General features: G+C 35.9%; 1 protein-coding gene across 22 annotated transcripts in view; it reads left to right on the forward strand.

Annotated features, from left to right (window-relative positions):
* Positions 1–25937, forward strand: part of PLEKHA5 (pleckstrin homology domain containing A5) — a 168839-nt gene extending 142902 nt beyond the window's left edge. For 6 of the 22 annotated variants that reach the window (XM_056340516.1, XM_056340519.1, XM_056340520.1 and 3 more), the window contains 15 exons: positions 1483–1545; positions 2732–2812; positions 2947–3096; positions 4535–4636; positions 5696–5807; positions 6064–6110; positions 7024–7212; positions 7768–7885; positions 11760–11875; positions 13213–13422; positions 16150–16308; positions 17655–17782; positions 18585–18730; positions 19871–19955; positions 22994–25937. In XM_056340516.1, the coding sequence (XP_056196491.1) occupies positions 1483–1545; positions 2732–2812; positions 2947–3096; positions 4535–4636; positions 5696–5807; positions 6064–6110; positions 7024–7212; positions 7768–7885; positions 11760–11875; positions 13213–13422; positions 16150–16308; positions 17655–17782; positions 18585–18730; positions 19871–19955; positions 22994–23012 (1725 nt within the window). In that variant the 3' untranslated portion in view covers positions 23013–25937. Of the gene's footprint in view, positions 1–1482; positions 1546–2731; positions 2813–2946; positions 3097–4534; positions 4637–5695; positions 5808–6063; positions 6111–6892; positions 6941–7023; positions 7213–7767; positions 7886–11759; positions 11876–13212; positions 13423–16149; positions 16309–17654; positions 17783–18584; positions 18731–19870; positions 19976–22993 lie in introns of those variants that run through there. The other 16 variants (XM_056340522.1, XM_056340524.1, XM_056340525.1 and 13 more) reach the window with 6 other exon arrangements.
* Positions 25938–26781: the final 844 nt, after the last annotated feature.

The following is a 26781-nucleotide window of genomic DNA, read 5'->3' on the forward strand; positions in this document are numbered from 1 at the left end:
TATAAAATGCCGAGCCATGTCTTGGGAAGTTGTATTTATCTAATAGGGTATAATCTTTGTTATGTAAAATCTTTATGTTGTGAAATATAACTAGATTTTCTCTCTAAGTTAAAGACATTTGGCCATGTTTATGAGTTGGTTTTTTTTAAATATTTCCATTCCTCATTTTTCTCTCATTGTGATAAAATCAACAGTTAAAAAACACAACTACAGTATTAGGAGTTTAAATGGATATCTTAATTTTTGTGACATTCATGAGGTGCAAAAGTGCTGTGGCTTTTTTCATATTCCAACACTCATTTTCATAAAATGTCCGTTTCAAAGAAAGTTCCTATGTGGTTTTAATACACTATACATACTTTTAAATTGTCACCAGGTGCATTTGCATGACGTATGTGGACATAATGTCTTGAAATGAAACACTTAAGTGTGTTGAAGATTTATTGTTTGTTTGGAATGCTTGTCTGATTAACCCTTCCCTAGTCCTTGTATTTATAATTGTCCTTTAAAATGGACTTGTGTTTTTATAGTCTTTCTTGCACTATTGAGTCATGATGACCTAATTATGACAGATAGATGAAAGGAAAGCATCTATGTTGCGCCTCAATGCACGCATGTTCTTAATTAAATAGAACACTAAGGCTGATAGCGTTATGCTAATCCTTGCTGTATAGGACATTAAGTAGTTACTCTGTGACAGTCCATTCTAAAATGGGAAGCTACCTTTTTTCATGTAAAATATTTTTAGATCTTGTTACTGGTCAGTTCAGAGTCTGAAAAAGTTAAGCACTTCATGTGGGGAGCTGTGTGAAAGTAGTTTGAGGATACCTTACATGCTAACTGGCATGGAGAGACAAGTTTGCCTAGATCCAAAGCTAAAGTAGAAGGGCTTACTTTTATGGCATTTCTGGTAATGCTGTTGGAGGGCAGGGAATCCATTTGGAAAAGCAGGTAGAAAGGTGTTTGGTGGCACTTATTGGGCATATGTCTAACAAGGTATTTTAGACGTATTTTGTATACTTTGGTCATTCTGTTCTGATTTCAGGTTCACATCAGAACATGCTCCTTGTGAATACACTTGACCTTAGTGGGCCTAGAGTGATTATTTCCAAGTGGAATGAGCCCCAGTATTTAGAATGTACATAAGAAACTTACATAACGATGTATAACTGTGTCTAGGTGTATTCTGGTAGCTTCATCTTTCTACATAATCCATGTTTGATTTAGCTGTGCATCTTTAAAAATCCGGTTTGCATTAGAAACATTGCCTATTAAGTTAATGCAACTTTCTACTGACAGTCTGCTTGACCTCCCATTTACTTATCTTCATTAATATATATTGGCTAAAATATATTGTTCAGTGTGGTATGTCTGACTGTCAAGCAAAAGCTGATTTCTGTATTAAAACTCTTAAGCTGAACAGTAGTTTCATTTTCATAGTCCAATTAAGTTGTTTTATGGCAATATTATTCTTCCTTATAGTTAACACAAGAAGAATGTAGGGGTACACTATACAAATATAGAACTGAAGAGCTGGATATTGATGTAAGTCATTTGTATTTCTTCTTCCTTGGAAATGCTGGTGTTTGTCTCTTTATTTTGGTAATAATTTTCCCCTCGACTTTTGGGTTTGAAATGCATTTCATATAGGTGATTACCAACAGAAATTGCCTTGTGGAATTGAGGGGCATAAGACTGTTTTTGTAATAAGCTTCTAACTTGCAGGAAGCATTAAATTTAAATTTTGAGTATTATATGTGTTCAAAAGTTAATTGCTTCTAGAAAAGAATTAATTATTTTAGAAGGGAAAAACTCTGCACCTGTAGCTCAGTTATAAGCATGAGATGTAATTTCTCAGGAGACAGGACTGTGCTCCAAAACTGCAATTTGGCATGGGTAGTTACCACTGAGAGTATTGGGTTGCTAGTTAGTAAAGAAAAGGGACTTGGTGTAAAATTGGTGGTGAAAAATACACACGTATCATCCTACTGTATATGCATACATATGCATGTCTAGTCATGCTTGCACAATGCAACTAAGAGTAGACATAAAGATGTAAGGGATATTATTTTAAGAGTTAAAAAGAAAGCAGTCTTCTAATGTTATCTTAGAGTTAAAAAATCAGAGCAGCACAAACTGAACCAAAAACTTTGTTCAAATAGAAAAGTCAACTGTTTCAAATTGGTTAGAGTGCCCTGAACGGTTATTTGCTCAAACTGGAGCTGGAATGGAACAGTGTTAGTCATAGCCAAGCGTCAGTCACAGCTAAAACAGAGCAGAGCATTGACAGTAACTAGTTTATGGTAGTAGTTAGTTAAGGTACTACTTAGTACTAGTAGCTAACTATTAAAAACTACCACCTGAGATAAACCATGGGAAGGCCTGTGAATGTATATAATATTCTTTATTATACTGAGAAATACAGAAATTGTAGCAGTTTTCAATACTACTTCTTAAGTTGTAAAGATTTATCTCTAGACTCATAAATTATAAGTTTTGAACCATGCTGTTTGAAGTTATAATATATAATAACACTTATTTCATAGTATCTTAAGAGGGTTTCTTAAGGTAAATTTAAAAATGCAAGACTGCCTTCATAGTTTTAGAATTCATATTTTGTGGTAATAATATTGTATATAGATTCGTGAAATTATTTGATCAAGTTATATTTTGATTACTGAAGATGTTAAAAATGAAATCCTAATTGCAAAAATTTTCTGTTATGTATTAGGCTAAGCTTAGCCATTTATGTGAACAAGATAAAGTTGTACAAGCACTGGAGGAGAAGCTTCAACAGCTGCACAAGGAGAAAGTAGGACAATTGTATTTATTACCTAAAGTGGATGTTATTTTACATGCTTATTATCAGAACATTGATAACTGAAATAACACTAAAATCAGCGCAATGATGCAGAACATTAAAAATAATTCTTTTTATTATAATAGTACACGCTTGAGCAAGCTTTGCTATCAGCAAGTCAGGAGATAGAAATGAATGCAGATAATCCCGCAGCCATACAAAGCGTAGTCTTACAGAGAGATGACTTGCAGAACGGACTGCTTAGCACTTGTCGAGAAGTATCGCGAGCTACTGCAGTAAGTAATATGTTCTTGCCAGTAAAACTCAATGAAGTGTTAAACGATTATCTTCATGTTCATATCTTTAATGGGGTTGACTTTGGTTATTTGTCATTATGTTCCAATAAAACTCAGTTGTCTTTTACTTGCTTGGTTTTTTGTCAAAGGCAGCTGGAAAATGATCTTTTCACTGTATTCATTCTGTAGTGTTTCTTTCTTTTTTTTTTTTTTTTTTTTTTTCCTGGACAGGAATAAGTGCATACTGACTTTAATTGGTGTGGTAACTTTCATATTTAAAATATGAAAAATTGATTACAAAAGTAGTGATTAATGCAAATAAGCTATTTTATGTGATGGCAATGTATTAGCAAGCAAAAACTTTCAGGTATTCAATCAGATAGGTGACTTATTTTAAGCAAAAGCAGCCGCAGGATGAAAAGTATAACAGATTATATTGTCATGGTCTCTCTTAATACTGGGCCATTATATTTAAGTGATCTTTCCAGCTACACACTTTAAAAAAAAACTTCGCAATTCCTTTTCTTTCCTTTTTTTTATGTACTGTCCTTTTCCACTTCGTGATGGTTTCTATACTGAAGTGAGAAGGCAAAGAATCATTTTTGCCTACTTATATATATATATATATATATGTATCCAAAAAGGTATTTCTGTGCAAATTCCAGTGGTTATGAAGTAGGCCTTGAAATACTGGGTTTAGTTGGAATGTTAGATTATGTTGCGAAAGGAATTGATTGGGCAAAGAAAAGGGAATTTGGAGAAAGGAAATCTTCAAGATATACTTTTCCTCATTCACTTATTAATTTATGCTAAATTGAGTAAATTGCTTGATGAAGGCTTCAAAAGTGAGGTGGCAGAGCTGACCTCAAAGAAGTTTTTCTTTTTGCACCTTCTCCCTTCTGGTGCTTTACATACATAGGTACTGGTTTACTAGCAGGACTGGGGCATTCACCGGTAACCTTATAGGCTGGGTTGGGAGACTTATATTTGTCTTGCATATAATACATTATATATATAAATGCACATGCTGTGTACTCACATATATGTATTCTATGTGATAAAAGAGACAAATTTGCATCCATTTTTGTGGGTTTTCTTCTTCTATGGAAGGATGGCTTAAGACCCAGATGCCTGCCGACTATAAAGATGTATTCTGAAGATTTTACCCTTGCCTGTCTTTTCTGTTTGTGAAAAGACAAAGTGCTGTTTGTTTGAATTCCATTCCGTATCATTAGAAAATCAAAAAGCTGTTTAAACATTGCATTCTCAAAAATATATATTTATTTATTGCTGATACGTATTTATGCATTACTTCCTGAAGTTGCATGCCACTGAATAAAGAAAAATAAATACACCTTTCTTTCTTTCTTCTTTTTTTTTTTTTTTTTTTTTACTTGAGCGTGCATCTGTAATTCTTTACTTTTTTTTATATACTTAGGAACTGGAAAGAGCTTGGAGAGAATATGATAAATTGGAGTATGATGTAACTGTAACAAGGAACCACATGCAGGAGCAACTTGATCGCCTTGGAGAAATTCAGGTGGCATAGGTCTTAAAGTACACTTGAGTCATTCATTTTCTGATTTTGTTTAAAAACTACACAAATGAAAAAAAGGGGGACATATGGTGCATTAACGTACAAGGTATAAAAAGAAATTAAAAAGGTGTAGGTTCTGAGGTCTGTTTTTTCCTGGTGTTTTTTGAAGCTGCAGCACTGGGCTTCCAGTGTCTGGAAGCATCCTCTTTCTGTTTCAGTGATGGGGTCCGAAAAGGCGTAGTTTTCTCAGCCCTTAATTGCTGTAACAGTCATAGTAAATCTTCACACAGATCCTTCCATTTACTGAATTTTAAAAAATATAATTAAATCATTGTATCAAAATAAATTACAATAAAAAAGATTCTAGGCATTGCTTTGGGTCTTGCATGTGAAGAGTTCTGATGTGTATCTTCTTACCTCTGCCAAGCTGTGGAGGAATTGGACAGATGCAGACAGACAGAGGTTATCTGGACCAGGCAGACAGGTGTGGTCCGTGCTGGGAGGCGTTAGAGGCTGTTTGCTCCAGGGATTAATTTTCTATGCAGCTATGAAAGGGAGATTACAAGAAAGCCCAAGAGCTGAGAAATTAGTGTTATGCACTCCAAAGCATGCATGACCACAAATGCAAATAGGCCTACGGTTTATGTGCCAGTATGCAAACACCATGTTCATTTCCACCTAAGTTAGGGTTGGAACTGACAATTCCTTTTCTTTCATTGTATGTAGACCTCCTGTGCAAAGTTGGCTTGGATTTTCTTTGGAGACAGTAGATACAGCTCTATTCTTAAGTGGAATCTGAACTAGCAAATTGCTGTCAAATTAACTAACACATTATGAAATTAATTTTGGGGATTTGTTTTATGAAAATCCTTTTTGTTTCTGACAATACTTGAATGTTCCACTTTCACAGTAAAGGACAGTGCCTGTCGTTACTGCATTCAATTTCCTTCATTGGGAAAGGATATGGCAGGGCAGTCTAAAGAAAGGAAAAGGTTTTCTGTTTTTTTCCACTTCCAGTGTATGCTAACGTATTGCCTATATATGCTGTTTATCTATTGGCAGACTGAGTCAGCAGGGATACAGCGTGCTCAGATTCAGAAGGAACTGTGGAGAATTCAAGATGTCATGGAGGGTTTAAGTAAACATAAACAGCAAAGAAGCTCTTCAGAGGCAGGTAAACTGATGTGTTTTTATCTTACAGGAAGTGAGACTGGATGATACGTGTTTTTTGAAGGATAAGCTCCATAGTTGCTTTTGTATGCTTGAAAAAATGGTACAATTGCTGAGAAAAGAAGTTAGTAATCGTCTATTTGAAGTTGATGCTTTGTGTATTTATTTGATACCAACAGGTTATTGTTCATATTTTAAAAGCTGTCTATTGAAATCAAGTTTTCTCTTTCTTTCTGTGCTTTTCCCTTCCCTTCAAACAGGTATCATGGGATCAAGGACGTTTTCAACTATTAAATATAAAAATGAGGTATGGTTTTAGTATATTTACCATTTTAACATCATTGGATTTCTAATATACCGATGATAAAAATGAACATTATCATAATTGTTTCAAGGATGTCTGAAGTATGTACTCAGTATGTTTCTGGGAAAATACTGCATTATGAATTAGTTTTGAAGACTTGATATCTCCACTAGTAATTCTAACACTTTCATTTGTTCTATGTCTTTATATTCTCACCAGTACGTTTCTCTTTACCGTTTCTCACCTTTTCCCCTCCCTAGGCTCTTACCCTAGAAATATAAACCCTGATTTATGGATTTGTTTTCTACCCACCACACTTTTCATGGGAAAAAATACATTGCTTTCTATGTCTGTTCACATATTGAGCCTGGTTCTCAGATGGCCAGAGCACCCACAAGAACAGCTGAAATTGTGGGAGCTCCAAAATGTTTAATTCCTCTGAAAATCTGGCTGCAAGCTACAGTTTTAAAGGGACATTGTCATGGTTATCTATAGTGTATGCAATATATATTTGGCTTACAGAACTTTCTAGAAGTCTAATTTATCTGAAAATCTTTAAAAATATCTTGAAATTAATTTTTAAGAGGATGATTTAAAGTTCATACATATCCAGCAGAAAATGCAGGTGTTAGAATTAGAAAAAAATTTGATAAGCTGAATAATGAAACTGTTGAAATATTTCAGTCTAGGCGCTAGTAATTAAAAAGCGAACAAACAAAAAAACCCAAAACAAATAAACCCAAAGAAAATTAAACCTTTTTTTTTTCTTTTCTTTTCTTTTTTAGTGTGACGTTGTCCCTTTAATTTCAAAATCTATAGCTGGTGTAGCTATGGTAATATATTTTTTCTTTTAAAGTTATAAATAATTGTAACAGGTGTGCACATCTAAATAAGGTGACTATTCTACAATCTTTAGGAAGAGGAAGTAGTCCCACCTCGTCCTCCACTCCCTCGGTCCTATGACTTTACAGAGCATCCTCCCATAATCCCCCCTCTGCCCAGTGATAGCAGCTCCTTGCTCTGTTATAGCAGGGGCCCAGTACATCTGCCAGAAGAAAAGAAGATTCACCAAGTTCAAGGATATCAGAGAAATGGATCTTATTGTGTAAGTGGCTTAAACTGCCACATTGTTCTTGAAGCATCCTCCTTCCTTTGCACAGTCACAGTTTTTATTTTGTCATCTGGCTACTTTTGTGTTGGTTTTACTTTTGTTTACTTAGCTTTATGTAAAGCTCCATCATTTGCTCTCCACATTTTCCTGTCATATACTCTACACATATATATAATGTCTTAAGACTTAAATGCTTGTGTCAGAGTAGATTTCAGAAACTTAGATTCTTCTACTCACAAGTTCTTAAAGTCTAGGCTTAGAATCAGTTTTTGCTGAAGCCTTCTACAAATTTGTTTCCTGCAGATTATCTAAAAGAAAAAAGTCCCCTGCATTTTTATGGCAATTTTTTTCTGTAATTTCTGAAAAGTCTGCAAATGTTATTAGTCAAATTAACTACAGAAGAATACTGCTTCAATAGCACACTTGAACAATGAAACATTGTCTTAAAGTGAGAGCAGAGTCATCACAAAATAACTGTTTTGAGTCTTAAGACATAAATGCTTTTATGAAAATGCCTGTTTATTCACCTCTTAATTTGTCGTTCCTCAGGGTCCTGATTATAGGCTTTATAAGAGTGAACCAGAGTTAACTACAGTAGCAGAAGTGGATGAGTCTAATGGTGAAGAAAAAACAGAACAAATTTCAGAATCAGAGTCTGCTGCTAAAGGTTTGTCCCCAGGCGTGGTGTTTACAACTTCTCAGCCTTTCTCACAAGGAATGCAAAGCTTTAACTGTGTTATAGAAGCTATATCATCTTTTGTACTTTTTGTAGTCTGTCCGTTTCTTAATATGATGAAACAGCTTCCACAATAAAATAATGATTTAATTATATGACGAGAAAGATTTCAGTCAGTTACACTGCAGAAAAATCAAACATTACACTCACCAACAACCCTGAAATCCTTATTGACACCATGTCTAATCACATCACTCACATTCCCCACACACCATTCCCTTGAACAATTACCCATTTTATGTTCTTGCCCTTGAACAATTACTCAGTTTTTGAATCAAGCTCCCGATGTTATGTTGCCGGAACGTCCAAAAAGGCAGCACCACAGAATTTTCAGGCTCTCATAAGGCAGGGAAACAATGTCTTTTTCTTTTTTTAATCTTGTAATTGTTGAATTGCCTTCTGTCCTCTGATATAATAGGAATAATGATCATGACCTCGGAGTGTACAGACAATAAAGGTCTTTGCAATTGCTAAATGCTTTAGATTCTTCTCTTCATCTAGCTTCCATAAAACCTACTAATTGCTTGGTAGAGTCTTTTACCAGGAAGTGCTTCTCCATTCTGTTTGTTAAAACACACAGAATTGTTTGTTAAAGGTGACTTCCGGAAAAGTAGCTTGAGCACCTCCCAAAACCACATTAAGAACTTTTACTAAAAGTGACTAAACTTACCCATTCATTTTTCACTGGAAAAGGTGATGTTTCCAGTGCCAGCAAGATCGCTGCCTTCTGTTCTGGTAGTTTGACTAAGCATGCACATAGTAGGTGGGTGTAACAGTACTAGAATTTGACCAAGAGCTAATATCATATAAGGGTGTTATTTTCGGCAAATGGTAGTGGAGGTTTTTAAAACTAAGGTTAGCATATAGTTTGGGTGTAAACAATGTGCTCGGTGTAAGCTTGCACTTGCCAGGCAATTAGCCAATTCAAATTCACCATGGTATTTGCTCACATGCAAGGTTCACTTAAGATACATGTTAAATTTCTTTTAACTTGTTGGTGAAAAATGCAAGGTTTAACCTGAGATTTGGTAATCATCAACCACCTAAATAGAGGAATTTGCCTTTCTGACAACATGCCTAGATTTTATTGACCTGTGGTGTTCCACATTATTTGTATTAATTTATGACAAGAGGGAAAGTAATTATCAAGATGCTCTAAGAAAGCCTCTGCTGACTATATAAAGCAAACCAATACTTTCTGAGCACCCCAATCTACTTTCTATCTCCTTCTGTAAAGGCAGAAATAATTTTATTATGTCGATTTGTAGAAAACCAGTCCTCAGCAAAGGAAAGTTATAATACAAATTCCTCTAAAATAAATAATCTTCAGGGGTGAGGAAGAGAATAGCTGCAGTGGTAGCAAGCAGCGAGAGGCTTTTTATCTTCTTTAACAACAGAGCAAAGTGGGTTTATCATAGCTGCATTTTATCAACCTGTCTACACTTTTTGAGCATGCGAATTTTCTAACAGATATTTCTTGTTCTGGGCATTCACTTGTAGTAACAATCCCCATGCAGTAGGAAAAATATAAACATTCCTGGGTGTTTGGGGTTTTTTATAGTGTGTATGCCACTACAACTATATGCTGGTTCACAAACATTTTTATGCCATTCTATCTTAACAGTTTATAAGCTGAAAAGGAAACAAAGGCAGCTCATCTCTGCAATTTTTCTTTCTTGCTGTTTCAAGAAGTCATACTTAAATGATGTAGTTTCCTATTGAGGGTGTTTCTAAAAACAAGTAAATTCAGAGGAAATTTAAAACATTTTTTCTAATTCATTGTGCACATAGCTGTATCTAGACACTTCTCATGTCAGCCATTTCCCTCTTTTTTCAAATGTCAGCAATCAAAGAGAAATGTTTTAATGGGGATATGTAAAGTAACCCGTACAGCTGTCTGCAAACAGAGAAATATTTATGACCTGAGTGGTACATAAAGGTGACTCAAAAGGAAAATGGACTTTTGCTGTGTTTTATCCTTTTTATGTCTAAAGGACACCCAAACTGTTGCTTTATAGGTTTTGTTTTGAATGATGGATTTGGCATTCAAATACTTCTAGGCTGTTTTGTCAGACTGTCGAACAATTTGGAGAAAGAGTTGAGCCTTCACCAAGTCAATATAGCCTCTAAAATCTGTGCAACCTCAGGAAAAACAAATAGAAATAATTTGCGTATCAGAGAAGGCATGTCTGTTTTTTTAGGCAAAATCAGCAAGGAAACAGTATTTTCAATAGTTTGATTTCCTGCATGTATCAAGAAGCAAAAACAAAGCATGTGTTATGTAATTATATCTGTGTATTTTGGCAAGTTTTAACTTACTCCAATTTTCTGCCAGCTTAATAACATTTTGGCAGGGTTTCTCTAAAAAACTAGTGGTGGATATGACTACAAGAGGCCAAATATGTAGTGGACATCAGGACACAGAATATGCTCAGCTCCCAACCAGACAGTGCCTGGCTGCTGCAGTTCCCTGTCCCTAAGTGCATCGAGCTGTGAGGCTGAGGATATAGTCCCAGCTGTGCACAAGCACATGCTCAGCTAACCACAACTGGTAACACAAACAGGTTTGAGTGGTGGTGTTACAGGCACCGTGTAAACAAGACCAGCACTTGCGTGAAAATGGGGCAACACAAACAGCATGATCCTGTTCTCACTCGCCAGCTCACCAGGCTCAAAGCTTGCTCGCTGGTCTCATACATACATAGACATGAGCACGTGTGTGCACACACACAAATGAGTCCCGCCAGCAGCTGAGTAGACCTATAGTATCTTCATCTGTCAACTGTCAGTACCTCTAACCTCTCCAGCATCTGAATCCTAGACCTAAAGGTCTCTTGAACAGCTGGCTCCCATGCCTTGTGTTTGATTTGCCATCCAGTCTTCCCTGAAGTTTGTTAGCATCTCAGAGACAAAAGGTTTGCCCTGGTTAGCAGGGCCAGAGTTACGGTCCCTCTGGTAGCCAGCCCGCAGGCCTGCAGTCTTTCCTGCCTTTGGCTCCCAGACCTGTGATCTCTCGGTAGCTGTCTCCTACTCGCCAGCTAGCCTGGCCTGAGGATCAGTAGCATCTCTCACGCTCTCATACAGAAAAGGGAAGGCATACTCACATGCAAAATATTTTACAGAATAAAGTTTAATAAGAAGATAGGACAGAATGCAATACTGAGGCATGGGACTTGATCAGGCAAGCGTGCTGACGAACAGCTTGTTTATGCAAAGCTGGTGCCTTTTATTCCCCTTCCTCTCCGTTATTCCATTCCTGTTCTTTCCCATCCACCTTGCCCCCTCCCTATCACAGCCTTTGCTTCTTTCCAAATAAACATCCCACTCATAATTACTTTTTCTTCATTAGTCCTACTTTTGCTAAATCTTGTATTTTGACACTGCTGTCTAGGTAAGCTTGGCTGTAAGTGATAGCACTGATCTCTGCTGGCCTTGCAAACTCTAGTCCAGAAAAAGTCCCCAGTATGGCCATCCAGTTAGCTGGGATGTTTGGCCATCTTTCATGTGATTCCCCCTTAAAGATCTGTGAAATGTTGCCATTCCACAAAGCGCTAATTTGTGTCTGTTTCCCACTGTTATTTTTATGTCCAACAGTTTCTCGTGCCATGTGCAACAGTTTCCCATGTTCTGTTCAGCTGTGTAGCTAAACCTCAGGCCAGGGGCTACCCATCTGCCTGCATACATTAGCAGACTTGATAGGCATTCAAATCTTTGCTGTCTTTTGAAAAATAGTTTCCAAGGCTAACAACATGTATTTGGGCAATGTTTTGCATAGCACTTAGTATATTGCTTTACTGTTCTGCAGGTTCACATTTTCCTGTGGGAGTTGTACCACCCAGGACCAAATCACCAACACCAGAGTCTTCAACAATCGCATCCTATGTCACTTTGAGGAAGAATAAGAAGATAGATCTAAGAACGGTACTTTAAGATAACCTTTGAACATTAATGAATAGTGATGTGTTAATTTCTAAGTTTAATTTCTGTAGTAAATTCAAAAGTGGTAGTTATCTTTGTAATTATTTTTTTTTTTACAAAAAAATCACTGTTATAAAAATAATCAGATTAATGGAGACAGCTGTAGAAAGAATGACAAAATGTAAAGCTCATGTATGTTAAACTGCATAGAGGCATTCAAACTGGGCAAGAACTGAATGGTAATGATAGATCTGCTAAGGTACTGAAGCTCAGGCTTGAGTTAAAAGGATATGAAGCATCTTAGGTGAAAACTTGAAGGACTTGTATTTGGCTTCTGGGGCCCTGCATAAAAAATACTGGCTTTTATTTATTTCATTACTAAGATGATTTGGGAAATACCTAAAGCAGCCAGAAAACAAGCATACAGTAAGCAATATGTAGGTAATTAGCCTGCGATTTCAGATTAGAGAGTCTGTAGTCTCTGGGTTGAAGACAGATGTCTACATGTAGTTGACACAAAAAAGAGGAAAACTTTTGCCATAGTTACAGCATGAATAGAAAATGAAAACTTGTAGGAAGAATGGGAGAGGAGAGAGAAACTCACAGGATGTTGACTGGAGAAAGCACACCGCTTTTCAGAAGTGAAATCAGTTACTGTGAATGTACTAAATGCAGCTGATTAGCCCCAAGTAAATTTTTTCCTGTCATACAAAATACAGACCTAACTGAAAAACAGTGAATTTCAAGAACAGAGTAGGTAAAGTGATCGTTGTTATTTTGGGAATAATATAATGCTTAGAATTACATATTTTTAAGTGGTGATAAATTTATTCTGTCTCAGCCTGCACTTGCCATTAAGTGATGCCCAGCTGCAGTTCTTGAAATAAAAAGGCAGAAATCACTATTAGATCAACTAGTATAAATGTCCTGGATCATTAAATTTTGATTATGTTTCTATCTCAGTCAAGTAACTTGTGTTTGCCTGTTGTATAATGTCTGGTAAATTGTTTCAGCTTAATAGGATGGCTTTGAGAGAGCATCTGCCCATTTTCCTAATGTTTATCATTGATGGTGGTAATGCCACTGTTCAAAAAAGCAAAGTATCCCTTCCTTTTATTTTGAATTTTGGTGTTCATTTATTAATGATTGGGTTTTGTACTTTCTTCACAGACATAGGAAAACGTTACTTGTGCACTATTTTTCTGCTTTTTAGTAAAATCTTTAGGTGATCTTTCTAATAAGCTAAACAGTTTAGAACCTTGGTTTTTTTAAAACAAACACATATTTATGTGTGTGTGTATATATATGTGTGTGTGTGTGTATATATTCTTCCATTTAAGGAAAGACCAAGAAGTGCAGTGGAGCAGCTGTGTCTTGCAGAAAGCACACGGCCTCGAATGACTGTGGAGGAACAGATGGAAAGAATAAAGAGACACCAACAAGCTTGCCTGAGAGAGAAGAGAAAAGGACTCAATATTATTGGTGTTTCAGACCAGTCTCCTTCACAGAGTTTGTCGTTTGTCAGAGATAATCCATTCAAATTGGCACAGGTGGGTGCCACGTTATTCAAAAACTTTAATATGTCCAATTTAAAAAGTTACAATATTGTTCTTTTTTCAAAATCACATGATAGTATAGGTGTCGATTTGAGAGTGCTTGTATAGAGTAAAAGTCAGTTTTCTGCCAGCCACAAGAGGAGGGGAGATACCAATCTTCATGTTTATACCTAATGATAGTAGAAGTCACTTCTTTGTCTTTTTGTAAAATAAATAGTTCAAATCTACATATGTTTGATTATGCATTTTGATGTTTGTTAACAGGTTTTATTTTGTCAAATTTAGCAAACAACATGAAATGACAAGCTTTGTGACTAAAGGCAGTTTCGGGGAGAATCATGATTCAGTTGATGTGTAAATTATGAAGATTTTTCTGCCATATAATATATTCAAACATCTGTAACTTTTTTAGGTAGGGATGTATATTTATGATGATAGCTCTTAACTGGTGCTTTTTTGCTGTAGTTTTTGAGCCCATAAATACATAAAAATAGAACACTTTTCACTCATTCTTAAACAGTTAAGGCAAAGAAGTGAGTTTATTTAAGGGTAAAGAGTGGGGAGAGAGGAGGAAGATATAACTGCTTGTCATTAGCCAGGAAATACTATCCTGAACATACATCCAAAAAAAAACCCCACAAAACCAAAACCAAACCCAGATTCAGGGTAGTGGATGTTAGACAACCTACTATTTTCTAAATGCTAGGAATGTTTCATTTTTCAATAGCTTAATCAAGGTCGGGGGGGAAGGGGGGTTGTTGGTTGTTTTGGGGGGATGGGATTTTTTTATGCTTCTGGCATACTTTTTTTTCCTTAGACCACATTGGTTTGTTGGATTTTTTTGGTTGGTTGGTTTTGGTTTGGTTTGTTGTTTTGGGTTTTTTTTTACAGTGGCATGGAAATGCCTTCTTCTATGTTTCATAGGCATTTTAAGATCTGATTTAACAGATTAAATGCATTGCACTGTTCAGTCACATATTTTCAGAGAAGTTTTAGGTTTGGTTGGGGATTTTTTGTTTTTTCTCTAAGCATGCTAAGCTGCCTTCAGAGCTATACAAAAGTTACTTTTCCTTCAACAACATTGGATCCCCAGAAGACACTGAATTAAAGTTTTGCCTTTGCATTAGAGCATCTGTATTTGGGCTCGCATGAAGGCTAAACATGAAGTAGGCCTCTACAAATATTTTTGTGATTAACACTGCCCCTTCTCAAGAAGGGGACATGCAAAGCAGAGCTTTACAGATGTTTCTTTGCGGTTTTTACAGCGGTGTTTGAGCTTTACCACTTTCCTATGGTATCATGTCATACCTCAAGGTGAGGAAACTGCAATCACGTATGTGTCATACCTGGTTAGCCAGGATGTTGGGAGCAGTGGGACAAGTGGCCAAATCCTCTGTGCCAGCACTATTTGCTATATAGAACGCAAAATAATTTTGTTCATGTCAGCATGTTCTTCAGCCTTCTGTGTGAAATCAGTGCTACGCGGATGAGAGAAGAAATGTATAGAATAAGTGAGAGTATGTCTGAATTTAATATTTAGCTAGTAATCCATGCTACAGAATCACTTTTTCTGTCACAACTTTAGTTCTTCCAGAATGCTGTTTGGCAAAAAGCCCCAAGATGAGGCTTACACTGTAGTAATAGCTCTTACTTTTATAAGCTTAGTTTCTATGCCTATTGATTTTTATACAGAAAAATAATGCAATAGCATTAACTGCTGAAAGTCTTTTCAATTGGGATTTGTTTTTTTTTGAGAATTGGAGAAAAAAAAAAAAAAAAAGATTTTATAAATGGCCTACTGTGTAATTTTTAAGTGGTTACCAAAGTACAAAAGGAAGTAGTTTCACAATTGTTACTGTTTGGGACAAGTGTATGATATGGGTGCATTCTTCAGTTAGGAAAGTAAAGATTCATTTGTGAACTGACTTACATGGAATTTGCTTTTAACAGAGTGCGTGTGTTAAATCGCAGGAATTCAGTCACAAGATTTACTACTTTCATGGCTCCTGTTCTTCTCAGCCCTAGTACTTAGTTTGGTGACGCTCATGTGAACCTCACTTCAGTTTGCTACACTGCCAACATCACATTTGCAGTTCACAATCTTAAGTCACCTCTGTCATCCTTCCTCAAAACTTTTATGTCAAATTATTCTCTGTACAATGGGTTTGGTTTTTTTAAGTATTTTTTTAAATTTTTTTTTTAAGTATTATTCTCTGTCATTGTAAGATGCTGTGTTGTTCTCTGTTATAACAGGATAAGCCTGGAAGACATTCAAGGTAACTGGAGAAAGTGCGTGCAGGTGCACTGAATTTTGTACTGACGGCAGATTTTTAGCCATCTTTTTGTTTTAATCGGGAAAAGCTATTTAAAAAAAAAAAAAATCAGTGCTTATGAGCTCAAATAAGAATGGTACTAAGCCTGTGTGTGACTAAGCTAAGTAGGAATGAAATTTCAGATGAAAAGGTGCCTAATAGAAATGCTGGGGATTGGGGCAGGGTGCACAAAGTACAGTCTTTTTAGGTAGCCTGAACTGTTTTGAAAGGTACAAAAAATGAGAAAATTCTAAGTCTTTAACAATTTCCATTTTTCTTATTGCAGTGTGGTATACTTAAGGTTTTTTAAGCATTTGTTTTATCACAGTCAGAGGACAGTGCAAGACCCAGAACTGAGACTGTGATAGCTTTTATATGAATACATCTGTATATCAATTTTGTTCCACAGAATCGAAAAAAGGATGATACTGTATCTAGTAACATGAAGGAATTAGAGAGGACCAGTAAAGAAAATAATTTGAAACAAAATAATGGAAGTCCTGGAGAAGAAATAGCACAACTAAAACATGATGGAGAACAGGAACATAATTCAGGTTTTACTAAAGAGGTACTAAACTTTCCCTTGTTAAACTGTTCATCAGCTTGTCTTGCAGCAGAAAAAGTATTTTGAGCCACAGACAGCAGTGTGTGGGAAATTGAGTCAGTTCCTTTTGCTTGGAAGATTAATTTTTCTTTTTGGATATTAACAATTTTGTGCTTCTCTATAGAATATTCTGTATCAGATCTGTCTATAGCTTTTATATATATATATATATATCTCTTTATCTTTTCTATAGAGTTTTCTTGTCTATTTTCTTCCTAAATTTCACTTTGCTTAACTTTTTCTTTACTATCTTGATTGATTGGAAAATTACAAAATTATGGTCTTTACTACTTTGGAAACAAAACAAATACTCATGCATCTTTAAATAATAATCATTGATCTGTTCATTGATCAGAATATCGCAGTGTATTTTTTGACAGCAATTTAATACACTTTTTGTTCGGTTGACTGTAGTGCATCAAATCGTTTATAGAAAGCAGAATAAAGCTGACACAACAGTTTGTACATGGAAGTAGGCAGTAACTAGTTTGTGCTATTTGGTCACTGGATTGATTTCTGTCTGGAAATGCTTTCACTCACTTGGCAGTGAGTTACCTTGGTGTGTCTGATACTAAAGTGCCCTGAAGACTTGGCAAAAACAGGCTGACCGTGAAGAATAGATTACTGGAGTTGTTTCTACGTAATCATATCCTTCTTATATTTTAATATTTTAAAAAAATTTGTGTAGAGGGGTTTTTTTCTTCTTTTCTATCCATATTCTTTAATTAATCATGCTTTGCTTTTCCTTTTCGTCGTTCATTTTTCCTCTTGTTTTCCTATTTTGTGTTAAGCATTTCTAAAAATATGTCTGGAGAATGCTATAAAATCAAGTAACATCTGTTGTTATTCTCTAAAAACATTTTCTGTTGAGAGTCTGTTGCTTTCTTATGTATGCAGATCTTTTTAAGGGAAAATTATGTAATATACTTGTATCGGTAGTATCTAATCATACCTGTAAGGGCAGTGTTCAGGCTTATCAGCAATATATTCCAGTAGCTGGAATCTCTGTTGGCATTGTGAAGAGAGGTATATCACAAAAAAATAGCCAGGCTACAATCCAAACAGTTCAGATAAGTTCTGGAAGTTATTAAGCCAAGCCCTGCCCATTGGCTGTGGTATAAGTTTCAGGATAACTCTATTAACCTGAATGGTATTGATAAAAATTTCTTAAGTTATGTAATTCTGAGTTACTAAGTATACATGATGGCAAAATTTGTCTGTTAATAAAACTGTTTCCTGATACTGTATTTCTTATCTGCCACTTAGTATGTGCTACAGCTTTTTGTTTCATGATTTCAATTTTTTTATAGCTGACAAAAACTGGTGATCTTTTATCAGATACACATGTTGTATCTGACTCAAAAGAAGTGAGTAATGAAGAGAAAGCAGAAAAGGAAAAGAAAAATAAATTGGAAGAAACACATGATGGTGATATAAGGTAAAAATAAAACAAGATGTTCAGAGGCTCTTTTAAACTTGCACATTGTATTTATTAGCTCATCGGATGAAGCAACTAATGAAATGCTGCTGTAAATACTTAAAAGGTATATATTTTTGAGTGGTTTTACATTCAAAGAAATCTAGTAAGAAACGTAACGACTGCAGGGGTTCAGTAAGAGGTGATGAGTTGGTGGGTGAAGCAATGTTTATTTTCAAATAGTGCCCCAGTTATAAGGAGAATACATTCATAATCCTTGCTTTGGGATACAAAATGTGTTTAGTAATGTGAGTTCTGGCTTTGTATCGCTTTATTACGAAAGCTTCAGCCAGGGCTTCCTTAGCAAGCTCTTTACCACTGATATTTAGGAGATGACTAAACAGCTTTTTCTGTATCTCCTGCCTAACTTTTACTTCACTCTTTTGGAGCATTGCAGAATTAGAGAAATACTGTGACATGGATATTCCTCTTTAAGGATTTGTAACTTCAGTGTAAGTTGCACTGCAGATCCTAAGTGAGTTCTTACATTAGGTCATAACTTCTTCACAGCGCCCTTCAGCAAAATGGATATCACGCAGTAGGAAACTGCATGAGTATGTAAAGGAAAGGAATTCAGTTTCCAAAAAAGTCAAACTTTACAAGGTAGAAGGGTTTCAAAATACATGTTTAATTTATATTACACAAACTTGCAAGTTGCAACTTTTTTTCTAACAAAAGAAAATTAAATTGTAACTCCTATACTTAGTGGTTAACACTTGAAATGAAGTTAGTGAGTTCTGAATGCTGTGCTTTTTTTAATCAGCTTGCAGAGTGTAACCACAGTTACAAACCACAAACCCAAAACCAGTTCAGAAGAAAGTGAAGTAGTTAGCATTCAAGAACAAGAAGGGATTATGTCTTCATTTGAATTAGCAGCACAGTCTTCAAAAGGAAATCAGGCAACAGCAGGTATGGAAAAGAGTTTTGACTGAAGCACAGTTTATATAGTACATATGTAAAACTTTATTTCATTTTGATTGTCTTTTGATGCTCTGAAACGCTTGTGAATGTAAAGTGCTGAGCTAGTCTAGATGTCAAGTGTATGGTTTTATAACATAGAGGAGAGTATTTTCCCAGTGGACGACTACAGAAATTCCATTTTTCTGAGGCTTTAATATAGATTTTATGGTTTTGTTTAATTCGGGAATTAAATAAACTGTTGCCATAAATTGAGTCATACTATAGTTGTTAGTTGGAGCAAATCCTTTCCTATTCATCTTGTAGAACGGCATCTCAATTCTGATCGTGTGTAGATTATTTACCTTCACCTCCTTGATAATGGATGACCCCAGGTATGCCCAAGATAGAGGAATCTGCGAGAGTTTCCAATATATCTAGCAGAATTTGAATTAGCAAGTAAAAGACCCCAGTTTGGTCATGTTTTCAGGAGTACAAAAAAGCAGAAAACACTAGCTGACTGGTAAAATGACTGGTGGGGTACTACTCTGCAAGAAGACAAGGCTGGAATAAAGCAAAATTGTTTGCAAAGAGAAAAAGAGGGGAGTGCGTAGGGGAGGATGAAGGAAGAAGATAGAATTTAAGATGTTTTTAGGTTATTTGGTGATGGGAATGGTTAAGCCAAAGGGTTCAATTTATGGATATAAAAGGTGACCTGGACCTTTGTAGTGCAGTCAGCAATCCTTTCTGTGACTTGATAATCAAAACCAGAACTTGTAAATACATTTTATAGCGCTTAGCAGAATAAAAAATGCTTAGTTAATCTGAACTGGGATAAAGGTGGGTCTGGAAGTATCACAACTAGTTAAATTTTACTTCACACACACACAACCTCTTTGCAACATAAATAACACATCAGCATTCATGTGTCCTTTGTTCGTTCCTTTGGTGTTCTACTAATCACTTATAGGCCTGAGTAATGATCTTTCCTGAGAACAGCTATGGTGTCCCTTGAAGTTGTGCTTATTGTGCTGATCAGATTTTAAGTCTTCACTTGTGTAACTTTCATTTGGTTCTGCTTATATTTATTATGGCTTGAAATCATGCATTCTGTAACTTGTATTTTTATTTATCTTGCTGTATGACTCGCAGTGAAAAGTTTGCCTTCTTCACCAGAATCGTCATTGTCACCAGCTCCATCTACACAGACACAGCTCACAGAAGGATCACATTTCATGTGTGTATAGTTACAGAGAAGTACGTCTTTTTTTCCCACCCCTCCTGCCATGTTCCTATTTTTCTAAGTATATGTAGTCTACTTATTTTTCTGAGAAACATCTGTAGACAATACTTGGCAAGACAAAGTTACCTGCAGTGTTGAATATCAACTAACCAGAAAACAAAACGAATACATGTATAGATTTACTTGCAAGTAATGTACTCTCTACCCAAGTACAGAGAGAAAGGAACGAATTGGCTTATCAAGCACATTCTCCACAACTGGCAAGATAATAGCCCTTTGAATTACATGAGAGACCAAAGCTGTTAGAAAACAGACACCCAGTTAAGATACAGCATCAGTCTTCAGGTGCACATGAATCTTGATGCCTCAGTCTTGGTAATAGCAACTAGAGCTACATCTCTTAGTGATTCATAGGAGGGAATGGTCTAATGCCCTGAAGAGTTTATGGCTTAAGACTTAGATAACTGAGGCATGACACACAGGAATGGAAAAAGTGAAGGTGGAAGAAATGTAACAATTACAAAACTTTTTTCTTTCTATAGCGATAGCCCTACACAGCTTCTCTTCCCTTGTCATAGTAGGTGATTTATTTTTTTTTTCTAGGAATCAAGTTAGAAAGCATGATTTAAGCTATATTTAGAAGTTCCTACCTACTTAATGAATAGAAATGGAATTATAAGTAAGCATATTTATTTATACAAGTGTTTAAAGAAATTAATAGGATACCAATGTGAATGCTTCAGCACTTTAACAGCAATTAAATCAATCCACATCTCTTTGTTGTCAGGAAGTACCTGTTTAAATAAGCTTTCTACTAAAAAAATGAGCTTTGCTGCAATGGTAATATTAAATGCCATTACCAATGTAACTTATGAAAAATTTTAAATCAAGATGTTCGCAGTCATTTAGCATGAGGAGATCTGAAAATGCATTTTGTCATTCACTGTCCCAATCTCCATTGCCAAGCTTTTATCTTAGCAAAATTAGGCTTAGTATTCATCATAGACACCTTTCTTGTATGAACTATGGGCAATATATTATTTGTATTCTTACAAAAAAAAAAAATATATATATATCTTTTTCTGCTTTTGAGAGAGTGGAAAATGTCCTCTTCACGTTCAGTACTGCCACTTGTGCTGCTGGTTTCCTGATGGTTGTGGTCTGTCATGATTAGATTTTGCTTGGACTTCTGTACTTTTATTGAAAAGTTTTATTACAGAACTATTTAAAAAAGATAAGTGGAACTATTCAGTTTTCCTGGAAATACTAATTTGCGTTAATGCTTTTCAGTTTCATTGTATAAATACATATGCATTTATCATGCATCTTCCTTTTTAAATAGGACAAACATTACCCTATCAACTCAGTTTCAGGTCAGTAGTGAAACTGAAACTGTGCTGCTGAGTTCTGTCCGTAGCCATAGCATGCCTGTCTTGAAAGGGGAAGCAACTTACAGCTTCAGTAGAAATTTATCACCAATGACACCAAGTTGCTTTCAGCTCTTGTCATCAGCTCAAATGATCAGATCAGCAAATTCTTCTTTTTTTTAAGGGTTTATGCTAAATATGAGACTAGAAAAAGTGAAGCATTCCTATAGCGATCTGCTTTGTAACTTAATGCCCAGTCCTCGACATCCCACAGTGTGGTGTATCCTCATAGGTAGTACTGCAGCTGTACCATTTCTGTGTTAAGTACAATTCTGCAAATAGGCTTTAATTGCTTGTGACAAAACGGTGCATCTGGGATGGCACGTGTAGAACTGACGCTCTGCTTACACATGCCTCGCTATAATGAAGAAAAGATTCCAGAAGTTAAAATATATCCATTTTGGCTGTTTATTCTTTGAATTGTGTTGGAAAAAGCATTGAACTCTGCGCATATACATTCCGCACTTCTTTGCTGTTCCTGATGTCTCTGTTGGTTGTTTCCTAGGAGCTCCAAAACAAATTCATGCCATGAGCTGGCCCTAGTATACACAGGAGATGTATGAAGCATGCATAGTCTGCTTGCCTGCAGTATTTACGGCCTCGTACCTTTTGGGGCTGTATTCCAGTGCTTTGCGCTTTGCTGAAAGATAGGTCTTTTAACGTGCAAGAGCTCAGATGCCAGAAATGCTATGCGGCAGAGGAAACTTCAGAGCTGTAGGATCAGCCCTGTTCATATGCAACCAAATTTTTCAGGCAGCATCTGGAAAATGTATGGTAGATTTCAAAGAATAATGAGGTAATACCTATATTTGGCTTTTATGGTCAATTAGTAAAATGATACTCTTGGCACAATGCCAGGGGAATTTGGTATAGGAAATTGGTGGCACAGGATATTGTAGGGCTGAGGAAATTCACCCCATGAGTACAAAGCTACTTTCTTTGTCATGGCTTTTGCTTTGCAGAGACAAATCTGGATCTGTACCACTAACATCGTGTTTTAAGCCTTACATTTACACTGAGTAATGGAGAGATAATGAAATTTTATACAGCACCTGGTTTCAAAGCTCAGAAATGTTTTTACTAATGAACTGTTAAAAGCTATTTATAGAAGTCCTTTCAGCAGTTTCCAAAATACAGCAGGCTCTGGGTGGACCACTTGAACTTCAGAACACCTTACAGCTAGGCTGCCATGACAGGGTAGCAACTGAGTAATTCTGCATTCCTCTTCAAATTGTGCCTGTTGTTTGCAAGAGCAATTAGGGTCTTTGTTATTATTACTGGTTTTATATAAAGAACATTTGGAGATAGCCATGTATAACAAGATAAAACTCTCCGAATAAACAGACTTTCATACAAAGTTGTGTAAATTTGAGAGAAGCTCACTTTTGCTTCTTGCTGTTGAAGTATCGACAGCAGTAATATTCATCAGGAAAACTGATTTTGGAAACAGCTGATTTCTAAGATATTTTGTTATGTTCTACACCATTGATAACTACTGCTAGCATGAGGTCAGAAATTTCTTGCTGTGCTCAATCCCAGGAACTGCTTTATACAATATTCTGTTGTTGCTAAAATAGAGTAACTTAATGTATATCTGTCTTTCAGCACTAATGGCTTCTATTGAAACAATTCATGCCTGAGATGTATGGAGCTGACCTATGAAAATATGAGAAGATATTGTACAGTATATTTTAAATCTATGAAATTCATAGTTTTGATGCTTTTGGCCACAGAGCATCATTTTATCACTTCCTGGAAAATGTTTATTCCAAGAGAGCTTTAAATGGCCCACATGTACACTCAGCAACCTTCAGATTGTTCTCCTGATACCAGCTTGCTGCTATGATTTCTGTGCACATAAAATAAAGGCTTTTTTTAATGTGCAGCCTACAGTCAGAACTTTATTTGATTTTCCCCAGAATTTAGTGTTCTTTTAATTATGGATCGTATAAGTTTACTTTTTTGCTTCTTTTAGATGTGTAACTCAGTTAATTTTACATATTGCCACTAAACCTTGTTTTACACTTTTAAAACATTACAACTTATTGTTTTAACATTTTATTTGTAAAATTTTTATATATATATAATATAGATATATTTAAAATGTGCCATTTTTATTATTGCTTAGTAAAATATGTCCTGTTTCTGCTGTAATTATTTCTTGGTCAGGTTGCAATGTCAGCAGTTACTGCCACACTTCTGTCAACTTATACATTAATGTTAGTGGTTACTTTTTCTTAAATAAAATGGAGCGTAGGTATTTTGAGGTACTGGGCTTCTCATTCATTGGGTTAGGGTGTGTACAGCAATAAGCAGGTTTTCAATCCAGTACTTAGTTTGTGTACAAATGTAATTATGTTCATTGTGTATATATTATACAATGAGCACATACGATGTAAGTATAAGAAGCCACCTATTATTGTTCAAATACGAATGTTCATATCCCATTTCTTTTATATCATATTAAATAAATGTTGATGTTCTTAAGGACTTGTATGGTTAGTACTTCTTCCAGCAAACAGATGTCACACTGTGTTCCACATTTTGATGTGGGAAATGCAACAAGTCTTATCTCATTGGCGACATCACCTGTCAACCAGAGTAGCAGTGACAGACTCTTTTAAGAGATTCCAGTCTTCCTCTACAGGAAGGAATAAGGCTGCAACACAGAACAAAAAGACAACCTGAGACGGAGACGCAAGAAATACAGGTTCAGCTCGTGACTCTCCCAGACTTGTATCATGATGTTGGAATAATCACTTAGTCATTCTGTGTGTCTGTTCCCTGCCTGTTTACTTGAGAGGTAATAGCCTGTCTTGCTGATGGGGTGTGGTGAGTAGTAATTCAATATTTTCAAATGTTGAATGCCACATTCAGTGGGGTTAAGGAGAGACGCATGATGATTCCTTGAGGCTTTGATATCTGCAAACCATCTTCCAGAAACTGCAAGAAAACCTGAAATAATTTGTCAAGTGTCATCATACTACAGATGTTACTAGCTTCGCTTTTCCATCTCACACAGCTGTCTGAATTTGCCTGAGACAAGAGGGGTTTAGAAAAGAATGATGAAAAATCAAAAGATTTAAGGGAAAGCTTTTGAATCTAGTATATAAAACTAAGAAATCTTTTAAAGATTCAGGCAACTGCTGTGTGCTTCAGTGCACGTGCATGCCATAAGTGGTAGGGCAAGTTTCATAAGAAGACAACTGCCAGCTCCTGTTGTGCTTTTTTATCATAGAAATCATATCCTGTTCAAGTTAATATTGCTGTACTGGGGACTGTATAATTCATTGTACTTTTCCATAGAGGAGACCTGAGATTGATATGCAGTTTGAAATTAACTCTTTATCATTGCCCCCTAAGTAGGAGTTTGTGTTCATTGTACTCCTCTGCCCCTCCAACCTCTGCTGCCAGTTCTTCCTGTGGTCTTTGCCACAAAGACACAGAGTACGCTGTCTGCCTACCTGTCATTTTGCCATTTGAAAAGTGAAGAAACAGGAAGCAGAATTTAGCAGCAGAGCTTGGAGGGTCACAGTGAAAGAGATAGCTGAAGATGATGCAGCGTGATGCAGGCAGACAGCATCCAGCTGAAAGTTTGATGAAATAGACGCCTTTTTTTTGGAACAGTAGCCCCAAACTAGAGCATCATTCCATTCAAAATGTAGAGCAAAGAAAAGGAGTGTGATTTTTTTCATTATTATTTATTGCTCAACAACTGAGGTTTAAGTTCTGTGGCATCGCTGGAACACCTGGGGCAAAGCAAATAGAACACACCCTGTTCTCTCCCTAACCCTTCTGGAGAGAGCTGTTCAGCTGTCAAGCTTTGCAATCTCTTTCTGTCCTTGCTGCCAAAAAAAGAATTGCAACCTATAAAGAAAAGAATGACTAAGTGGGTTTTGGACATTTATAGATCTTGTCTGTGTTTAAAGCAGTGTCAGTCTGGTGTATCTGCGAAGTACATGCAGTTTATACTGAAGCTGGGGGAGGGCAGGTGGGAGAATTGGCAAGTTTTTGCTGGTGTAACTGTTGGCAAACACAGCAAATGTAAATGATGCAGGAATGTAGTAATGCTCATAGGCTATAATTTCACTTCCTATGGGCACTTGCAGCAAAGACTTGCAGTTTCACTGGGTGCTCTATTTTTTTGTGTCTTATGAAAAAAATGAATGGCTTTGTGTTATCGCAGAGCATCTACTGTCTCTTACCTCATCAGAATAACTTATCCCAGTGATCATACTCCTGAGGTACAGAAATATCAGAACACTGATAGTCAGCCTTCAGACATCTATTTTAAGTTTGTATCTAGGATATTTTTATATTTCTGATTGCTTTATTGGCTATTGCACTGACACTTGTATATATGGAACGTGCTTTTTTCAAAAGCAAGAGTCCTTAGGAATAATGCAACACATTCTCTACAGATGTTCATGCTTTTCAGAACCAATTACATCTATTTTTGTCTTTTGTTCACCATTTGCATTGTTCCAAGACTACTAGAGAATATGAATCTTTTAAGTCCCTTAATAAAGTGACATTACTCAAAAAGTTATAGTTGGTGTCTTGGCAGTTTTTGTATGTTGTGGACTGGTTCGAAAGAGAAAGACCTCACCGGGCAGTTGAAAACCAAACCTTGTTTATATTATTACTAAGGGGGGAAAAGTAGACTTCAGTTAATATTTTCTCATAAATATATCTGTTATAATCTAATAAGGTCTATTTTCAGGAAATCAGAATAATTTTAAACAGCTCATTTCTATCTAAATCACTTTAATTGGACAGTCTGGGAAAGAATTATTACCCACCCTATTGGATCCACTAGATATAGTAACCAGGCATACATACATGAAAAACGTTAATGGATTAATTATACTGTTAGTAATAGATCTATTAAATCCTCTGGTACTTGGACTGGTGGCTTAAGTTCTGTCCTGGTTGAGTAAAGCAGGAAAGTGGAAGATCTTTAATCAGTGGTGGTGTTGGATAACTCTTAGCCCAAACTTTTCATTATATTGTAACAATAAGGTGAAGTGATTTTCTTTTCTAATAAAACAAGCCAGAAGTAATACTCATTCAGATCTCAGAAGTGAGTCATCATGTATTTTCTGCACAAAACTTTTTTTGTCCCAGTGGTCCTAGATTTTGCTATACTACTTAAGTTATTCTAGGGTAGTTTAATCTTTTTCCAGTTTGAATCCTCAGTTAAAACATTATTTTCCATCCTTTGGAAAGTTGACATTTAAATGGCCATTGAACAAATTGCCTGTACCTGGTATTAATAATATATCTGAAACAATTTAACTTTTTTAAGGATGCGTGTGAAGATAACAAAGCAACATCTGGCCTTTATTTCTTCTAAAGAACATTATATATACTTGCTGTTATATCCTTGGAGC

This window comes from Falco biarmicus, chromosome 5 (assembly GCF_023638135.1).
Source record: "Falco biarmicus isolate bFalBia1 chromosome 5, bFalBia1.pri, whole genome shotgun sequence".
In the NCBI taxonomy this organism is placed as follows: Eukaryota; Metazoa; Chordata; class Aves; order Falconiformes; family Falconidae; genus Falco; species Falco biarmicus.